At 28.4% G+C, this 18839-nt stretch overlaps 2 protein-coding genes across 2 annotated transcripts; both read right to left on the reverse strand.

The window, feature by feature from the left end:
* Nucleotides 1-6207: 6207 nt before the first annotated feature.
* LOC131161412 (snakin-2-like) lies at nt 6208-7611 on the reverse strand. Its single transcript, XM_058117160.1, has 3 exons — nt 7135-7611; nt 6729-6771; nt 6208-6606 (listed from the first exon to the last, which is right to left on the reverse strand). Exons 1-3 carry the CDS (start codon nt 7213-7215, stop codon nt 6425-6427), a joined length of 306 nt encoding a protein of 101 aa, XP_057973143.1. The 5' UTR covers nt 7216-7611; the 3' UTR covers nt 6208-6424.
* Nucleotides 7612-16191: 8580 nt separating this feature from the next.
* On the reverse strand, nt 16192-17482 carry LOC131161413 (snakin-2-like). Its single transcript, XM_058117161.1, has 3 exons — nt 17172-17482; nt 16699-16744; nt 16192-16609 (listed from the first exon to the last, which is right to left on the reverse strand). The coding sequence occupies exons 1-3, from the start codon at nt 17478-17480 to the stop codon at nt 16428-16430; spliced, it is 537 nt and encodes a 178-aa protein (XP_057973144.1). The 5' UTR covers nt 17481-17482; the 3' UTR covers nt 16192-16427.
* Nucleotides 17483-18839: the final 1357 nt, after the last annotated feature.

An 18839-nucleotide genomic window follows, 5' to 3' on the forward strand; every position in this document is an offset into this window, starting at 1 on the left:
GTTGAAAGAAAATTCAAGTTTTCTAGTAAAAAGTTAATAAAGACTGTATTTAATAATATTATTTTTTAAAAAATTTTAATAAAAAATAATGGCAGTCAATGGTGAAGGATTACTTGAATTGGGGGTTTTATTTTGTCAAAGCAAATAATGATGAACTCTTGAGTTGGAATACTTTAGGATGTTCTATAAATGAAAACTATTAATTATGTCCTTCACAAAAGTTGTCACTATGGGCGTCCCAGCAGTTTGTTTTTTTTTTTTACCCCCTCGACTCATCCATGATATATGATTATTGGTGACGTCATGAGATACTCAGACTAATCCCTCGCTCACGCTATCTGGCTTCACAGTCAACGCAGGAGGTAAATTCAGATTTTTACTCAGTGACACAGGAATTGAATTCGGATTTATATTGTTAAGCAGCCCATCGCAGATCCCTTGCCACCTGAGCCCGGGGGCAGCTTTTTTCTTTTTTTTCTGTTCATATGGTTGAAGGTCTTCTGGATTGTGATATAATGATATGTATTTTTTTCTTTCTTGAATAATTTTGTGAATCTCAATTCCCAAATACTCATAATAGAGCCTTGCATAAATATTATCTGGAGTAAATTTGCGTGTGAATTATAGGATGTAAATTTCCTGAGGTCAAGAGTGCATGCTTTGATCATTATACCTGGGCTACTGTTTTGAGATAATGTAACTTGTTTCCAATTGTTTATAAAAAATTATTTAATATTAAAATTTTCACACGCATGTTGAAACCTATAACCTTACATTTGAAAGCATAAAATTCAAAATCTTGTATTTAAATTTGTATGAATTTAAATAGAATATATGCATTTGTACTGACCTTATGTTTTGGTAAAATCTTAGATTTGAACTCGTGTGGATTTAAACAAAATAAAAAGGACTTTCCGGTACACAAAGCTCCCGCGTATGATGGGTTTGAGGAAGGGGCATATCATAATGAGTCTAAAGTACACAGTCTTATATTACATTTTTGTACGAGACTGTTTTCATGTCTTGAACCTGTGATATCTAGGTCACAAGGCGATAACCTTATGGTTGCGCCTAAACTCCCCTTCAATTTAGACAAAATATAATACAAAATTAGATTAAACTCTATTCAAATTCATCCATATCCAAATGTAAGGCTTGAAATTCATTCTCCCAAATAGGTTTATTTTAAATTTAAGTCTTAAAATGTGTACTTTAAAAAAATGACTTAACCCTATGTTTTGTGAGACTTTTGATTTGAATTTATATTAGATTTGAATGAGTATTGATATTTATCCAAATTCATTCAAAACTAAATTTAAGATTTAAAATTTACGTTCATAAATTCATTCACTTCATTTAAATGCATTCAACACGAATAAACTATTTGTCTGGATTATTTTTAGTACGTTGTGTTTTATATATTAAATGCATGCTTATTTATCTAAATTATTAAAATATTTGACTAGGCACATGAACAAAGATTTATCTTTCACAATCTAATTGTTTCAATTATGGAAACCGGCCGGCGGCATTATTCTATTTAAGAAACTAATATTATTTCATTTTGTTGATGAACAAATAACTTTATACATTTGGACTATATATGTTAGCATACTTGGCATGGAATGATGAACTTGCAATGGACTATGACTTCATTCATCTAAGTTTGATTATTAGGCCATGGTCGTAGACGATTCTTGTTTTTAAATGTAAATATTTGAATGAGTTCATTTTCTCAACTAATAATTTTAATTTGACAAAATAATTTTTTGTGAGCTATGAATAATCTTATTTCATTTGATGTTGGTATCACTTGTCAGTACTAGAGGAGTTCATGGATGGACTTGAGACACATGGGTAAGCACCAATTTTACCCAAAAGTTTAAGTCTTTTGGGTTTTGAACCCACTATGTATATAAACACTCATTTACCACTCAATTATTTCAATATGAGACTAACTTACAAGTGAAATTTTTAACAATCTCCTCTTCACTCGTGAGTTTTAACTGCTCTCCATAAATGGAAACTGTCTCCCTTATTGAGTAAGTTCATTTATCCAACAGTTGCTTAAGTGAACCTTACCACCGCGTCTTACGTGTCTTGGATTGCATTCCACATGCCTCCAAGACAATCCTACCTCCCATGTTTTGATCTTATTCGGATCCATCTTCCAAGCCTAGATGAACACTAGCCTCAGTCACACACTTGATCATCCTCCAACTGTTAGCACGTACGGAGAATTAGTTTCACGTCTCAACTTTTACAATGTCGCTCACCTAGAGTTACGAATCGTCGACTCTGATACCATGTTTGATTACCACTTTACTTAAAAACTTAAGCTATTAAGTTGTGGGCCAACAATGTACATCAAACTTTAACACTCATCTCCACGTGCAGTTTTTTTTAGATAAAGTGGTAGTCTAATATGGTATCACAGTTCTGGTTACCAGAGGTCCTAACTTCTAGTCTTTCTGCCCACCTTTATTCTGTGGTGTTATTTATCATTTATTTATCTCTCCACGTGCTATCGGGTTGCACATGCGGGAGAGTGTTAAAGTTTAAACTTTTAAGTAGAGTGGTAATCTAACAAAAACTAACCTTAATGGAAAGTAACTATTAATTATACTACGTTTAATTTTTCAAAATGAAAACTAAAGATAAAACTTTCACACGCCCCACATGTACCAACTAATTATGTTTTAATGTGAAATTACTTTCTTAACCATTTTAATTTTTTCACAGGTGATGTTTACTTTCTTCATCATACTTTTATTTTCTATTGTCATAATATTTAAAGTCATGATAATTAATTCTATTATTATTATTATTATTATTATTATTATTATTATTATTAATTTTTAAAAATTTATCTAAATCGCTAGCAGTGCAAAGTTTAATTGAAAATAAAATAAAGGATAAACAAGTTTAGGACCTACTTGGTTTCGTTACTATTTCTATTTTTTGTTTCCATTTCTTCATAGTGAAGAAACATATTATAAAAATGTTTTTGATTACGTCATTAGTTTTTGTTTCTATTGCCAATTTTTGGTTATTTGTCAAAAAACTAAAAAACAAATTTTATGATTTTCAGTTGTTTTGTCAACTTGTTGGCATAAATATTAATATCCAAATGTAGTTTTTTGGATTATATTATTTATTTTATACACTTTTAAATTAAAATTAAAAATAAATGATTATATAAAGCTAAATATAATTAAAATAAAATATGCATAATTTTTTTTAAAAAAATAATAAAGCCAATTAAAAAATAATTTTACTATTTTTCAATTGTAGTATCTAATAAAAATTTTATTGTAAAGTAAAATTTGAAAGTAAAACGGTTAAGTAAAATAATTATAATATATTTTATTTTTGTTGTAGCAATTTTTTTAATGTGTATTAATTATAAATTTATTATTTTTATCATATTTTTACAATATTAGTTTATTTAAAGATGAAAATGAACATTTTTTTTTATTAAATTTCAATTTATATTAATTTTATAAATATTAGTCAAATAGGTTGCTAGTTTTCATCCTCTAATTTATTTTTCTGGGTTTTGGTTTTGTTTCTAGTTTTTATTTTTCTAATTTTTGACAATGATACCAAACGACCTCTTATATTATAAATGTATTTTTTTTTTTTTTTTTTTGTATTTGTGGGTGTGCTTCTACTTTTAAATAGTAAAAAATCTTAATTAGAAAGCACAAGTTCAAGCACAATTCCTAATTTTATACTACTATAAAATTTCCCTTATGAAAGATGTTTGGGTAATTTATAAAAAAAATTTTCTTGCTATAAAACAAAATTCAGTATATGGATCATTTTAAAAATATAATTTATTAACTAGTAACTATATATTTATAACTAATAAGATACAAACTCAAATAAATTTTAATTTCATTAAAAAATTATTGCGGTTCAAAATAGCTTTTCTTTCCATAAATTAATATGAATATTTTAATAAAAAAATAAAATAAAGAAAAACAGAATTCACGGCCAACGTAATGTGAGTGCACTGTGCACCCCATTAGTTGTAAACAAATAATGATATTTGTCGTAGAAAAATAAAAAAATAAATAAACAATAATATTTGGAAAATATTTTCAAATAAGAAATAAAGAGAAACGAAAGATAATCTGGCAGTCAGGAGTCAGCCCTCGGCCTCTCACGTGCACGCTCGGGCCCATTTGCAACAATCCACGTGGGCGTGATCAGATGGGTTCAAGCCCATCAAAATTTGAGGTCTCTCTTGGGCCGAGATTATGTAAGTAATTAGAGTATACCATGTTACTTGGGCTACAAATGAGCAACTAATTCACGAGTTATACCTTATTTTAATGACATAAAATAGTAAAACACAAATTAAAATATTAAAATTATGTTTAAATGAATTAAATTATTTTTTTTGTAGCAATCGACAATTTTAGATTCTTTTTAAAGTTCAATAAAAAAATTTAATGGGATCGATCTTGCCTCAAGTTGTTTAAAATGTCTCAAACTTAATTTTAGACATTCATTCATTAAAAAAGCTAGTCTAAAGACGCTACAACTTAACCCGATTATGTCACAGTTTTATTTAAAATCCATTTCAGCAATTTTATTTGCCCTTGTATAAAATGGGCCGCACTTATGGGCCGCTGGGCCTGCCATGTATAATTCCTTTTAGTTTTGCAAAATGTTATTATGGATTGGTGTAGCACATAAAATCAAGGGTGATGAGTTTGAGAAAATAGTAAAATGGTTCTATATTGATGGCCTATAATAATTACTATAAAGGTGACGGCTTTCATAGTTAATTTTACTATTTTTTTTCGAAGACATATTATATTACACAAATTTGAGTTAAAATTACTTATTTTTTCTTTAAAAAAATATATTAAGAGTTAAAATATAAATGTGCACACAATGTTTAATTATAAATATTATAATTAAAAATAATTTGAAGATTGAATAAATTTTTAGAATAAATGTGGGAAAAATATTGATTAAATGCTATCCTTCTTTTTCCTTGAATAATATTATATAGTCCTTTTTTTCAATGAACTTTCTTTATAAATAAAAATAAAAATAAAAATAAAAATCAAGCATTTTTTTAAGTTAAAAATTAGAGGCAACATATTTGACAAATAATTTTTAATTTATAGCTATTTTTTTTTCTAAGAAAAATTGCTTTTTTTTAACAAATTATTCTACTCTCTTTAATTTATCAAAGTTGGTCTAAAAATACCAACACATTATTTACATATACTTGTTCACAATGAGTGCCTTTTCAAAATCAATAACATATCTTTGTCAGCTACATTAAATACAAGCTAAGCTTCAACCCAAATTTGAATCATGGGGTGTCATTCTTGTCAGAAAAACATTGTCTACTAATCTATAACTTTCAAAGTAAATATTTTAGTTCACAAGTGGACTTGATGTTCATGATTGAGCACCAATTTAATTCATGAGTTTAAGCTTATGTAGTCTTGGGCATACCCATATATATAAATACTCATCTTTTATTATATTTTTTTAATGTGAGACAAAAGCTTTAATTGCGAGTTTCAACCACTCTTACTTAAATAAAGGCATTCTTAAACGAATCATTGCCCTGATACCATGCCCATTTATTATATAATTGTTTTACCTTCAAATTTTACTTTATAATTAAAATTTTATTGGACAAGACAAAAATAATAAAAGTATTTTTAATTAGCGTTATCTTTAAAATTTATGTCTATTTTTCTTTTAATTATATTTAAATTCATATGATAATTTAATTTTAAAAGTATTGAAAATGAATAATTTAATCCAAAAAATTATTATTAAATATTAGAATTTTTAGCAATAGGTTGTCAAAATAATTGAAAATTATAAAATTTGATTTTTAATTTTTTAGCAAACAGCTAAAAATCGATAATAGGAACAAGAAAATTAATAACATAAATAAGTATATTTTTAAAATTTTTTTTATGAGTGTGAAAAAATAAAAATAAAAAGTAAAAACAACAACGATGTTGATTAAGTCCGAAATTTATTAAATATTGACCTAACCATATATTTTATACCTGTGGGAGAGAGAGAGAGAGAGAGAGAGAGAGAGAGAGAGAGAGAGATTGAAGCAATCAGACCACTTGATGGAATATTTACTAAAGAAAAAAAAACACTAATACTTAAAAATACTCAAATATTTTAGGTATATAGTTAAAGGCTTTTGGCTTATACAAAAGATGGGGCACAAAGTCCATTATTATTTATGTAGTCAGACCAATTATACATATCTCCCCTCTCCACCAACAAACACATCTATATAACTCTCTTTCTTTTATTTCACAAACTTTTACCCACATTACATTTTGACATTAATAAGGACAGGACAGGACATATATCGCAGGAAGTGAAAAATTGGTAGGACATACACGTGGCGTCGGAGAGCTCAAGGGCACTTGAGGCGGTTGCCGTGGGTTCTCATCTTGGCATAGCAGGGGCACACATCTCGGTTACCGGACGTACCGGGAGGGACGCAGCTGCAGCGGGCGCAGCAGGTCCCGCACGCCCTGTGGCACATCCGCTGCCTCGACGCCAACCGGCACCTGGCCGCGCACGCCGCCCCACAATCTGATACCATATATATATATATATACATATATGAATAGATCCACCTCATCCATCCCATGCATGATTATTAACTATTCCGAAAAGTAATTCAATTAATGGATAATACATTAATTAATTAGTACCTATTTTATGAGGAGGATAGCTCTGTCCGAGGTTTCCGACCACCTGCAACTCCAAATCGAAAAACCAACTAATTTAATTTCCTTCTCCAATTGATTCAGAATAAAACCATTAATCGTCGCATTTAAAACCAAACGTTACACGAATAACAGGGAATTCTTAGAATAGTGTCTGCAGTGCACTGATCCACTGAAGCAGACAAATTAAATATTCCCCTGCGTTTAAGAATTTCAAATTTGAGAGCTTGAAATTCAAGTATTCGACTCTTAAATTTGTAATTCTCGTGAGCTCCAAAGTAAGAGCTCCCAACACGATTAAACATGCGTTTGTTCTCGAACCTTCATGTACGATTGATTATACAGAGAGAGAGAGAGAGAGAGAGAGAGGGACATATGAGAATCAATTTACCGCTTCATCAGCTTGAACGAGAAGGAAGAGAAAAACAGAGACGAGCAGAAAAGCAAGAAGAAGAGCCTTGGGCATGGCCATGGCCAACTCTGACCGAAGATGATTGAAAAAACGAAGAAGGCGGACTTATGCGTGCGCCTGTGCTTATGTATGGTACGGGGTTTGATCCGAGGAGGTAATGAATTGAAGTGATGAGGCACGCAGTTGGGAAGGATTGGTATTTATTTATAGGGGAAAAGAGAAGAGGCAGAGTATGAATGATGAATAAAGAGAGAAAAGCAGGGGACGGGTGGAAGCGGGGGGAGAACGTTCTGGTGCCCAATAATATTATAGGTGATGTGATCGAGTGTGAGGAATTGAGTATGAACGCGGAAAAATAAAATGTTAAATGGGTTTGATTTGGGGATAATGCGGGGGAGCAACGTGTGTTACCTGGTGCGGGATCCTTCTCCATCTGCTCCCCTGTTTCTGCCACTCGCCACAATCTTAGATATACAGTTTTGAATTTATGCTCTCCTTGATTTCTCCGCTCACATTGACTTCGTGGAATTTTTATGACCGGTGACTCACAATCCCTTTTAACCTACTTATGGGACACCTAATTGAGGCGTAAAATTCTTTATGCTCAACCATTGACGTATCAGTGAAATCATAAGTAGAAAATTGAATTTAAAAATTTGGGGTCAACAAAATCTAATTTTATTATTATCGTTTGAAGAATTATATGTTGAAATGATTTTACTTGGTTCATGTTATAAGATTTTTATATTGAAAAATGGATGTTTGTCTAACTGTTTGCTGATATTTAAAGATTTATTATTATATGTTTGACATGTATATAAAATTATAAATATTAAGTGAAAAATAGTTGTATTTACAACACAAAAATCTACTGACAAGTATGTATGGAATTAAATTAATATACTAAAATTTTTAATTATCATGAATTGAAAATTTCAGTATGGAGTTTTACTGTTGTCAATAATTTTACAAATGTTATCCTCTCAATCGGTGTTGTTTTAAATTATATTATTAGTATAAAAAAATTAATTTAAATTTTTGTTAATTTGAGTAAAATATAATATCAAAAATATCAAATTTTATATAAAATTATCTAAACTTATGCCTTTTAATTTATTTTGTTTTAAAATTCTAATTCACCTGAGCCGCTCATGGTATTTTGGAGTTGGGGGAAAGGAGAAGGGCTTAGGAAGCAGCGTACACCGTACAGTGCACAACATGGATAATTGTGAAGTCATTAATTTGGAAATGAGTTGAGAGTTGAGTTGGGGTACAGCTGTGACCCCCCCACTACGCCACTAGAGAACAACCTTATAGACTACAGCTAGCTCAGCTGTTCGGCCTTACGCCACCTGTCTATTCTCCCATCTCACGTGTTACTCCTTCACCTTGTTCCAAAAATTGACAAATTGTACCGAAGCAATGACATGTCCTTATATGAGAAATCAATACTTTATTATTTGACATATTATTTTCATATTTCGCTGTTAGGATTATTATTATTATTATTTGAATTTTTTATTTTTAATTAAAAATTGTAATTGATTTTCTAAAAATATAATATAATATATTTACTTATTTTTAAATTGTATTAATTCTTATTAAATTACACATAATTATTTAATTGGAAAAGATTCGATATGTTAATTTTAATCTTAAAATACTGGGACAATTGCCAACCAATGGATTCAATTTGGGAAAATAAAATTTTATTACTAAAGGACATCAAAAGTTTGGAATATGGTAAAAATTGCACATTTATGATAATTATTTTAACATATAACAAGTAAAATGAATAACTTATCACCATAAAATGAACATATAAAAGTAAGGCATATCATTAACATTCCCTAGGTATCTAACAATTACTTGAATAAGTAAATCACTTATCTCGCAATTGTTTTAACATGTTTGGATCAAGGATTTTGATTGGAAAAATGAATCGAAAGGAAAAAGAGAAAAATAAAAACTCATTTTTCACCATATTTCCCTTTATATCAAATATTATTAAAAAAAGTTTTTTTTTTAAATATTTAAAAATTAAGAAAAATCAAATATAAATGATTCGTAAAATCATATTTTTACTTGTTAATTTCATGTATTTTTTACTTTCTTTCTTATTTTTCTTGATGTCCAAACATGAAAAGGTATATTCTTTTAGATTTTCCTTTCCTTTCCTTAAAATTTTTTAAGTTCCAAACATGGCCTTAAAGAACCACAAAGAGTCATCAAAACGAAAAAGGTTGCTCAGTCATCATATAATAAAATATATAAGCATTGAATATGACTACTTAAAAGCCAAACTATAATAGAAAAATCGATTAGAATTATAAAATTTGAGGAAAAAAAATTAATTTTACACATTTAATTGAAAAAAATTTAAATAACTATAATATCTTAACAATATATATATATATATAATAAAATATATATGTAATTAAATAGGACGTATATTTGGTAGACAATTTCATTATCAATAATGTCAATTTTTATGTTAGTATCATACCACAATGAGTTAAAAGATTGAAATTTCAAAATGGTGCCCATAGTAATTTGATGATTTTGAATTTTTTATTTACTGAATTGTATTTATAATTTTCACATCAATTAGCCATGTTGTAATTTAACTATTTTTTATATTATTTTAATAATATTATTAATATAAAAAATAAATTAAATATATAATTTGATAATCATGCAGAATATATATTAATAAATTAGGCAGATAAAAACGAATTGCGGGCGTATACTGAATAGATAAAAATGAGTTAACATATGTATAATGAAAAAAACATATACTTTAGAAATAATTTTAATTATTTTTATCATTTGAATATATGTAAATGCAAATGTAAAATGGTATAATTTTTTTTTATATTTTAAATAAATTGAATTTAAATTAACTCTATAATTTTCGTGTATGTATACATAAATAAAGAATAAGAAATCGGGGCCAATGATTCGTATTGATTTTCTTTTATATTTTTCTTTTTCTGTAAACACTATCAAAAAATGAAAATTTATTTTAATATGACTGAAAGTTAAGAAAAATTAAATATTAGTAATGCATAAAATCAAAATTTTGTTAGTAAATTTGATATAAATATATATATAGATAATTTTTTTTTTCACTTTTCTTGATAGCTAAACGTAAAAATATGTATTTTTTTTTTTAATTTTCTTTTCTTTTCCTGCTACTTTTTGAGTTCCAAACAAAGCTTAAAAGAAAATGTGAAAATATTTTATCAACCCATATGTGTAATTTAAATTATCAATCTGCAAAACAGCATGCTAATTTATTTACTTAGTTAAACTTTTAAAAATTTATTTTAATTTTAATTACTTTATTATACACTACTTGATGAATCATTTTTTATTAAAAGTCGCTGGATGGTCCAACATCTTTTATTTTAAAAATGCTAAACCATTCAACATTTCTTTGTACGCATCAATTTTAAAAATAAAGTTCACCCGAACTTTTTTCTAATATTTTCAATTAAAAAAGAAAACTCTCAAAGTTTAAAAGTACGAAATTTTATATTTCAATTATTTCATTAGTTCGTGTGTCATAAGATAGCATAGGGATGGTATATTCGGATAAATCATTTTTGGGCCCACCCCCTATGATTTTTTTGATGCTAAGGAACACCACGTCAGCACACATTCGTACAAATATAATAAGAAAAAAGGAAATTGGACAAGTATTGATACCCTAATTTTGTAGCTTAATTTTCACACAATTACACTATTTTATTGAGAAACAAATAAATTTATGTAAATACTGAGTTAACACTATCTTGAATAAATAAATAAGCTTATATAAATGTGAAATTAAATTACGTTTTGGATATATACATTTTAAATAAGAATATTATAAATTTAAGGTAGGAAATATTAATTGCTCAAAATTAAGAATTTAATTGTTAAATGGGACATTTAATTTTTAAAAATTAAATCAATGTGATTAGACTGAAGAACTATTTTTTGAATGTATAAATGGATATATATTTGTTTTTATTTATAAGACAACTAGCTTCTAGCTCGTAAATTCCTAATTATTTATTTACGTTTTCTTCAATAACTATACCCCAAATCATATCTATCTGCATTTTATACTAAGAAAGAAAGTATAAATAATTTTTAATTATTTGGTGCTTCTAAATGACATGAAAATACTCTTCTTTATGTTGAATTTTACAATTATATCATTCTTATTTTTATTTGGAATTTAAGTTCAAGAAATATTCTCATGAAAATGGAGCTCTAAATTGATGAAGATCAATATAAGTTTTTTAGACTTAAAAAATATATCTCGTATAATGAAATGTAATATAATCAAATTTTATATTCTATTTCATGTTAAACCAAAATCAAATTTAATGCAAGTGTTAAGTTTTCATTTTGCATCTCCCATATATTAAATATGTTTCTCATAATAACAACAACAATAGCTCATTTTTACAAATGATAAAAAGCCTACAGTATTTCAATTTCTAAATTATTTACCCTTACCACTAAAAAAATGTATATTTTTTATTCATATACATTTTTTTTTGAGTCAATGATTTTGTTTAAGAAAAGAAAAAGAAAGGTAAATGAGAAGAAAAAATATATTTTTCATTGTATTTTGTCTTTACATTAAATAACCATAAAAATAAAGTTTTATTTATTTTAACTTAGGCTTAAGAAAAATAATATGTTAATTAGGAAAAAATTGAAACTTTTAATTATTGCTTTAGTATATATATTTTATTTTTCTCTTTACTTTTCAAATATATAACCAAATATAAAAATATATATTTTTAAAATATATTTTTAACTAATATATATTTTTTTAAGCTTCAAAGCGGCCCACATTAATTGTACTGACCTAGGAAGCAAGGCATAATAATAAATAAATAAATAAATAATTGATATAATTATGTGGCAAGTGGCCATGCAACTGACTGGATGGATATGATCGAACATCAATAATTGAGGAAATAACATCAACATCTATCACTGTTTGAGCCAGACTTAATTTAATTTCTAGTTGCTCTCCTGCGTGGAAATTTTTGGAACTAATTAATAGGTCGGTTTGGATTAATAATTTATGTGAGAGCAAAAATGAAAAAATAAAATAATGACAGAAACTTATTTTCTATTATATTTTTTATTAGAAAATTTAATAAAATAAATAGAATAAAACTTAAATATAAACAAAAGTACAAATATAAATATGATTCACAAATAAATTGAGACAATAATATTTCGCTTTCTTTAAAAATATTCAAGTCCTCTGCGGTTTTTTGATTTAGCTCATGTTGACTTTTTGAGTCCAATTTTTGCTTTGATGCTGACAAAGTATCAGTATTTTATGTATGTTTAAGTATGTGAATGAGTCAGAATTTCAGCACACATAAGATCAAGGGATTTGGAAGTCAGAAGAAAATCCACGATCATATGTATCTTACGCATTCCATAAAGACAAACGAGTGAGAAGATTGAAGATATTTAATTTCTATTGTAAATGCATTTTTGATTTTGATCTGTAATAATTGCATGTCATGCATGATATGGATTGACAGCTCAAAATAACCACAATCTAAATATAGAGATCCAAACCTGACCTTAAGGGACCCAGCCTAAACTCAAAATCTTTTTTACTTAAAAGTTAAAACTTATACAAAGTTCTTAAAAATAACTTAAGGTTCAAAATAGGGTTTGCAAAAACTTTGATCGACCGATGTTGGATTTTTTAGCTTAATTTAAAAGCCCGGTCGACCGAACCCTTCTAGTATTAATTATCTCAGTCGATTAGACAGACCGTAGGCTAGAAAGTCAAAAGTTTGACTAAGTTTCGGACAACCAAACCTTTGGCATTATAAATGCCTTGATCGACTGAATAGGTTAGAGTCAACAGTTTGACCAAGCCTCAGTCGACCGAAGTTGAAATGTGTCTTTCTCCTTCTTCTTACACCGACCGAATTGATAGTTCAGATTGATCTCAGTCGACTAAAGCTCAATCTTGGCAGATCGAATCACTCATTGGACGACCGAACCTATGAAAGCTCGAGAAATCGCCTTGCTTAGCCAACCAACCATTGGTCACGGTCAACCAAATTGGAAAAATAGTTGTGAGCTGTTGTGAGTGTTTGGGCGACCAACCCTAAGCGTTGGGCAACCGAACCTCTCGGTTTGGCCAATTTTTACCACAGCTAAAAAGGAGTTAATTTTTATTAAACTTAACTAAACTTCTCCAAAATCCCCAATATGTCTCGAAAATCCTCAATATGTCTCAATGGTCAAATTAGCAAGAAGATTAGATAAAAAATTCTCTCAAATTTTTATATCATATTTTCATCTTCTTAAGCTTATTTTTTTATCCTCTCTTCATTATTACTTTGAAAAATCTTTCAAGAAAACTTTGTTTTAAACATCCTTTAGGCATTTGCTTTACAAATCAAAATCCTTTTTTCTCATATCTTATTCAAGTTTCATATCTTATTTTTGAGAGTAAATCAAAGTTTTCTCCATATATATTCATTGATGTATGTTCTTGGAGAAAAAAAACTATTTCTTTGCTTGTGAGTCTTGCATACCCATTGTAAGATTTAAAGACTCGCTTGTGCTTGCAAAAATATCTTTGAACCAAAACCCTTGATTCTCCATCATGTGATTTAGAAAAATATTTTTGGAGAAAAAAGTTTTATCTGGGCATAAAATCTTTGAGAACTCATTATACACATTTTAATTCAAAGATTATTTTTGTGAAAATCACATACTCACATTGAGCTTATTTTCATATTATATATGAGTGCATATTGTGCATAATTGTTGTACATTTTACTTGTGTAAGAAGCATTTTCTCTTCCTTGCGTACATTATTTTCTGCACTTTGAATTCAGTTCATGTATGTTTAAATATTTATTGTCTTGGATTGTTTTCACATACATGCTTTGAATACTGTGGGTATTAGAATCTGTTTAGAAAGACCTTAGGTTGCGAAATACTGTTAATATCTAGTTTAACCTAGGAAGAAGTTTTAAAATTTCAATTCACCCCCTCTTAGGAATACGCCAATTCTAATAAATCATGAATCGGTGTAATAGAACTCCTCAAGACTTGTCTCTCCCAGGATATAACAACTCAATTTGAATCGTATGACTATCTCCAACTCTGTACAAACGGAAGAGTTCAAAGTTTCATAAAAAAACAGTCATTTCTTTACTTGTCAAATACTCTAAACTCAAAAGAATGGTAATATGATAAGAATGAAGAGAAGAGATTGGTATATTATGCTAATGTTTCAAAGGTCTATTTATAGGCACAAAATAACATTTCATTCTCTATGCACTTAATAAATAAGATGTATATATATTAAATAGATACTCTCCTAATTTTAAGATACACTTATATAATTAATCTTATGAATTTTATGAGATACATGAATGAATGACCTAATGTATACATAATCCAATATAAGATATATGCTCTTTTCTAAGATAATAAATCAAATAATAAAATTAAAATACATCAATATTTTATTTCTCTATTAAATACTATAAAAAGTAAAAAATTAGAAAAAATTAAATATTAATGATGTGTCAAATCAACTTTTTGTTTATAGATTTATTATATATATTTTATTTTTTCCTTGATAATCAAACATGAAAATAAGAATTTCATAATATTTTTCTTTTCCTTTCGTAATATTTTTTGAGTTTCAAATGAGCCTTAAAGATTATGCTGATTAGAAGTTGATACTCTTAGACCCATTTGGAACTTTGAAAATATGAGAGAAAAAAAAAGAAAAAATATAAATAAATTCAAGTTCTCATGTTTGTTATCAAGGAAATTTAAAATAATAATAAAAAATATATCAAATTAATTCTTTCTTTCCCACCATTCCCATGTAGCCATTTGTCATGGACCCACAAATATCTCTCCATTGTAGAAAGATGTTGATATTTTAAAATTACCATTGACTACACTATTTCTCATACAAAATGACAAATTGTCGTCCAAAATGACTACACGATTTTTCACACCAAATGACAAATTTGCTGTCCGCTTTAATTGAGCAAAAAACATCAATTTCTGTCACTGTTTGAGGGAGACTTAATTTAATTTCTACTGAGCTCTCCTACATGGAAATTTTTTATCTGATTATTAGGTCCATTTGCATCAATAATTTTATCGTGAGAAAAAAAAAAATAAAGGAGGAAACTCATTTTTTTTTTATATTTTATTTTTTTATTAAATACTATAAAAATAAAAATAATTATTTTAATATGACTAAAAATTAGAAATATTAAATATAAATCAAATTTTTGTTTATAAATTTAATATATATATTTTTTTCTTTCTCATCTTTCTTGACAAGCAAATAATAAAATTAAACCTTAAATCTCGTTAGGTGGGGTCGGTTATATGAATTTTTTTTTACCAATTAATATAACATATATATATATATATATATATATATATGATTAAATGAATAATTGCATCATTAAACATTTTATCACGATGACATGGTTTTGTGATTAATTATTAAGTATTTTATAATGATGACATGGATTTGTTATCAATTATTGGACTTTTTTATTCTGTCTTTCCCATCATTCCCATGTTGCCATTTGTCATGGACCCACAAATATGAAAGATGTTACTTCAATTTTTGTTTTGTAAGTAACAAAATAAAAATAAATAGTGTTAATGATATTTTTTGGGTGCTAATGCACTTCTTTCGATGGCGAAAAAAGATTATGGGATGGGAGTTGGTCTTGTCTAGTATAAGCTCAAGTGGTCTCAAAAAGAAAAAAAATACAAAAAAATGATTTTTACAATTTAAAATTAAAAAATTTTAATTTTTAAAGATATTACCATATCACTTAAATTTGTATATTTTTCCGTAAATATCCATAATATGGGTTACCCATGTTTTTTTAATGAATGCAAAAATTAATATAATTTCCGCTTATTGGTAAATTCTAAATCATGCTGTGTAGAATTTAGAAAACACAATTTGTTGGGCTTCCAACGGGGGCCTGGGGATTCTCAACATGGACTTTAATACTAAGTAAAGAAATATATATTTTCATATACTGAAATTACAAAAAAAAAAAAAAACGATTAAAATAAACAACAATGAAAAATTTATTTGTAAGCCATTTCTCAAAACTAAATATCCAGCTGGGTACAGTACACGGTAGAAAGCAAAGGCACGGGCCGGCGGCGGCGCCGTGATATTTTATCAGTTCGGCAGTGACGAGGTGAAATGGGAGTGACATCTAAGGGCATTTGCGCTTGTTGCCGTGAGTTTTCATGTTGGCGTAGCAGGGACAGGTGTCGAGGTTACCCGAAGTACCGGGAGGGACGCAGTTGCAACGGGTGCAGCAAGTTCCGCAGGCTCTCTTGCACAGATTCGGCCTCGACGATAACCGGCACCTGGCAGCGCATGCCGCCCCGCAATCTGCCGGGTCGGAATCAAAACAGCAGGTTGAAATTAAATTAATTAAACAGAGTCAAACCAAATTAATAAATGGATGAATGCGAAATTACCTATGCTAGGTCCCACCAGAGAAGAGTCTGTAGGATTGTTGCTATTCTGCAAATCAATGAAACCAAATTATATATTACATATATATATAATACACATACACACACTCCCATGCATTCTTACCCTCTGATCGAACGATTTTAAATTTAGAAACTGTGAAATGAAAATAGGCATTGATAATTTCACTGGTAATTAATTAAACAGATCGACACGAAATGAATTCGTTTTATTTGAAGGGGGATAAAATTAAATAAGAGGAGAGTGCTGTCTGGCTAAAGCACCAGCACTGTTAATTAAAAAAATAAAATGATTTTGTTTAACCCTTAATCATAATTTGTGATAAAAGTGGTCATATTCAAAATTCAAGCCGATCAGAAATGGTTATTTGATGGTGAGTATCAGGAGAAATGGTTTAAGATAGATAGATATACACGGATAGAGAGGGATAAGTTAGATATTGAAATGTCAATTATACCGTAAGATTATGGAGGTCAGGAGCTGCAGCAACAAGAAGAGAGAGGAGGAGCAGAGCATTGATGAGGATTAAAGTCTTGGAAAAAGCCATAGCTGGGTAGCTAGCAAGCTCGAAATTAAGATGAAGAATTTGCCTGGGCTGTAGTTTGGAAAGAATATGAAGAAGAAAGGAACGGCGGTGGGGATGAATTGAATAGAAGAGAAAGTGAGAGAAGTGATTGATACTTGGGAGATGAGAGGGTTTGTATTTATAGGGCATACCAGCTGGTGTAGATGGAGGAGAATGGGAGGTTTGGTGCATTGAATGCATGCAATGCTGGCGCGGGGAATGAAGGGGATAACGTTTAAAGGAAGAGATTGCGCGCGCAGATCGAGAGCGAGAGAGCTTGCCATATCGCTAGACACAGCTACATGTCATTTAAAAAAATAAAAATAAAAATAGGGCAAAAATCCTAACATTGGCAAAAAGATAATAACATAACATTTCAAAAATTTCAAATTTTTCTTAAAGTTTTAAGAATTTTTTTAACATTTAATTAACTCTTATGCATAAATACATGCAAGCCTTGGCTTATCCACTTCCCTTAATTGCATAAATAAGTTCAAAATTTTAATTTAACATAAATAATATTTTTCTTTTAATTAATAATCATAAAAAAAAGTAAAAGTAGGGGTGAGGTTGTGTACACTGTGACGACCCTCCCCTTAGCCTCGTAAAGCAAGAAGCCTTATGGCTTGGGACGTCTTTTTTTTTTTTTAATATTTATTTGATAATCATAAATAAAAATAATATAATTTATATTATACAAAAGAAAAATTTATTATTTTAATGTAATTACTTGGAAAAGAAATATCTAATTTAATTCACACATGTTTTCATGTTTAATTTTATCAAGGAGTTTTAAGAAAATTCAAAACTCAAACCAAACACTCTAATGTATAACTTATTCACTTTTTAATGAATCAGTTCAGATGTTATCTTTATTCAAATGTCATTGAAATCAAGCAAATATTTGCTTAGCAAATGCATTGCTTCACACATTTATAAATCATCTGTCCTCTCTCTCTCTCTCAAACATGATATATGATTTTTGATTTTAAGAAATTAACACCTCTTCATTAATTTACAGCAGCAACCCAATAAAATTTCAAAAATTAATTATTTTATCATTTCCTTGACACACATAAATTGCAATAATGTTTGCAAGAAATTTATTGCAATGATGGTGTTTGTACTTTTTCTTTTTGGAGGATAACATAATTTATTTTTCTAAGTAAAATGTCTTACTAAATGGTATAAGCTAGTACTCAATTTTCAAGATATTTAAAATTTATTTCTATTAAATCTAATGTCTATCACCATCACTATAGAAATTTATTTCTAAAATAATTTCTATTTTTTAAAAATTTATTAATAATGTTTTCCCATCAATTTAACATATCTTATATGATTAATTATTAATTATTAAATCAAATGTTCAAATGCTAATTAATAAGCAACTAATTAATATCACAAGGGTTATAATTTTAAAGTAAGGAGGGGTTGGGGGATGGGGGGGGGGGGGGGACCAATTATTTAATAATTAAAAAATATTTATAATTTAACTAAAGCAAATGGTTTCACAACTGGCAACATGCACCAAGCTGTCACGCGGTCAGCAAGGAGAGG

Source organism: Malania oleifera, chromosome 8 (genome assembly GCF_029873635.1).
Source record: "Malania oleifera isolate guangnan ecotype guangnan chromosome 8, ASM2987363v1, whole genome shotgun sequence".
NCBI lineage: Eukaryota > Viridiplantae > Streptophyta > Magnoliopsida > Santalales > Ximeniaceae > Malania > Malania oleifera.

Coding starts and splice junctions, on each gene's coding strand:
- LOC131161412 (XM_058117160.1), bottom strand. CDS start 7,215: ATGGCCATGCCCAAGGCTCTTCTTCTTGCTTTTCTGCTCGTCTCTGTT. Junction 6,772..7,134: donor TCGTTCAAGCTGATGAAGCG/GTAAATTGATTC, acceptor TTGGAGTTGCAG/GTGGTCGGAAACCTCGGACA. Junction 6,607..6,728: donor CTATCCTCCTCATAAAATAG/GTACTAATTAAT, acceptor ATATGGTATCAG/ATTGTGGGGCGGCGTGCGCG.
- LOC131161413 (XM_058117161.1), bottom strand. CDS start 17,480: ATGCATTCAATGCACCAAACCTCCCATTCTCCTCCATCTACACCAGCT. Junction 16,745..17,171: donor CTGACCTCCATAATCTTACG/GTATAATTGACA, acceptor ATTGATTTGCAG/AATAGCAACAATCCTACAGA. Junction 16,610..16,698: donor TCTGGTGGGACCTAGCATAG/GTAATTTCGCAT, acceptor CCGACCCGGCAG/ATTGCGGGGCGGCATGCGCT.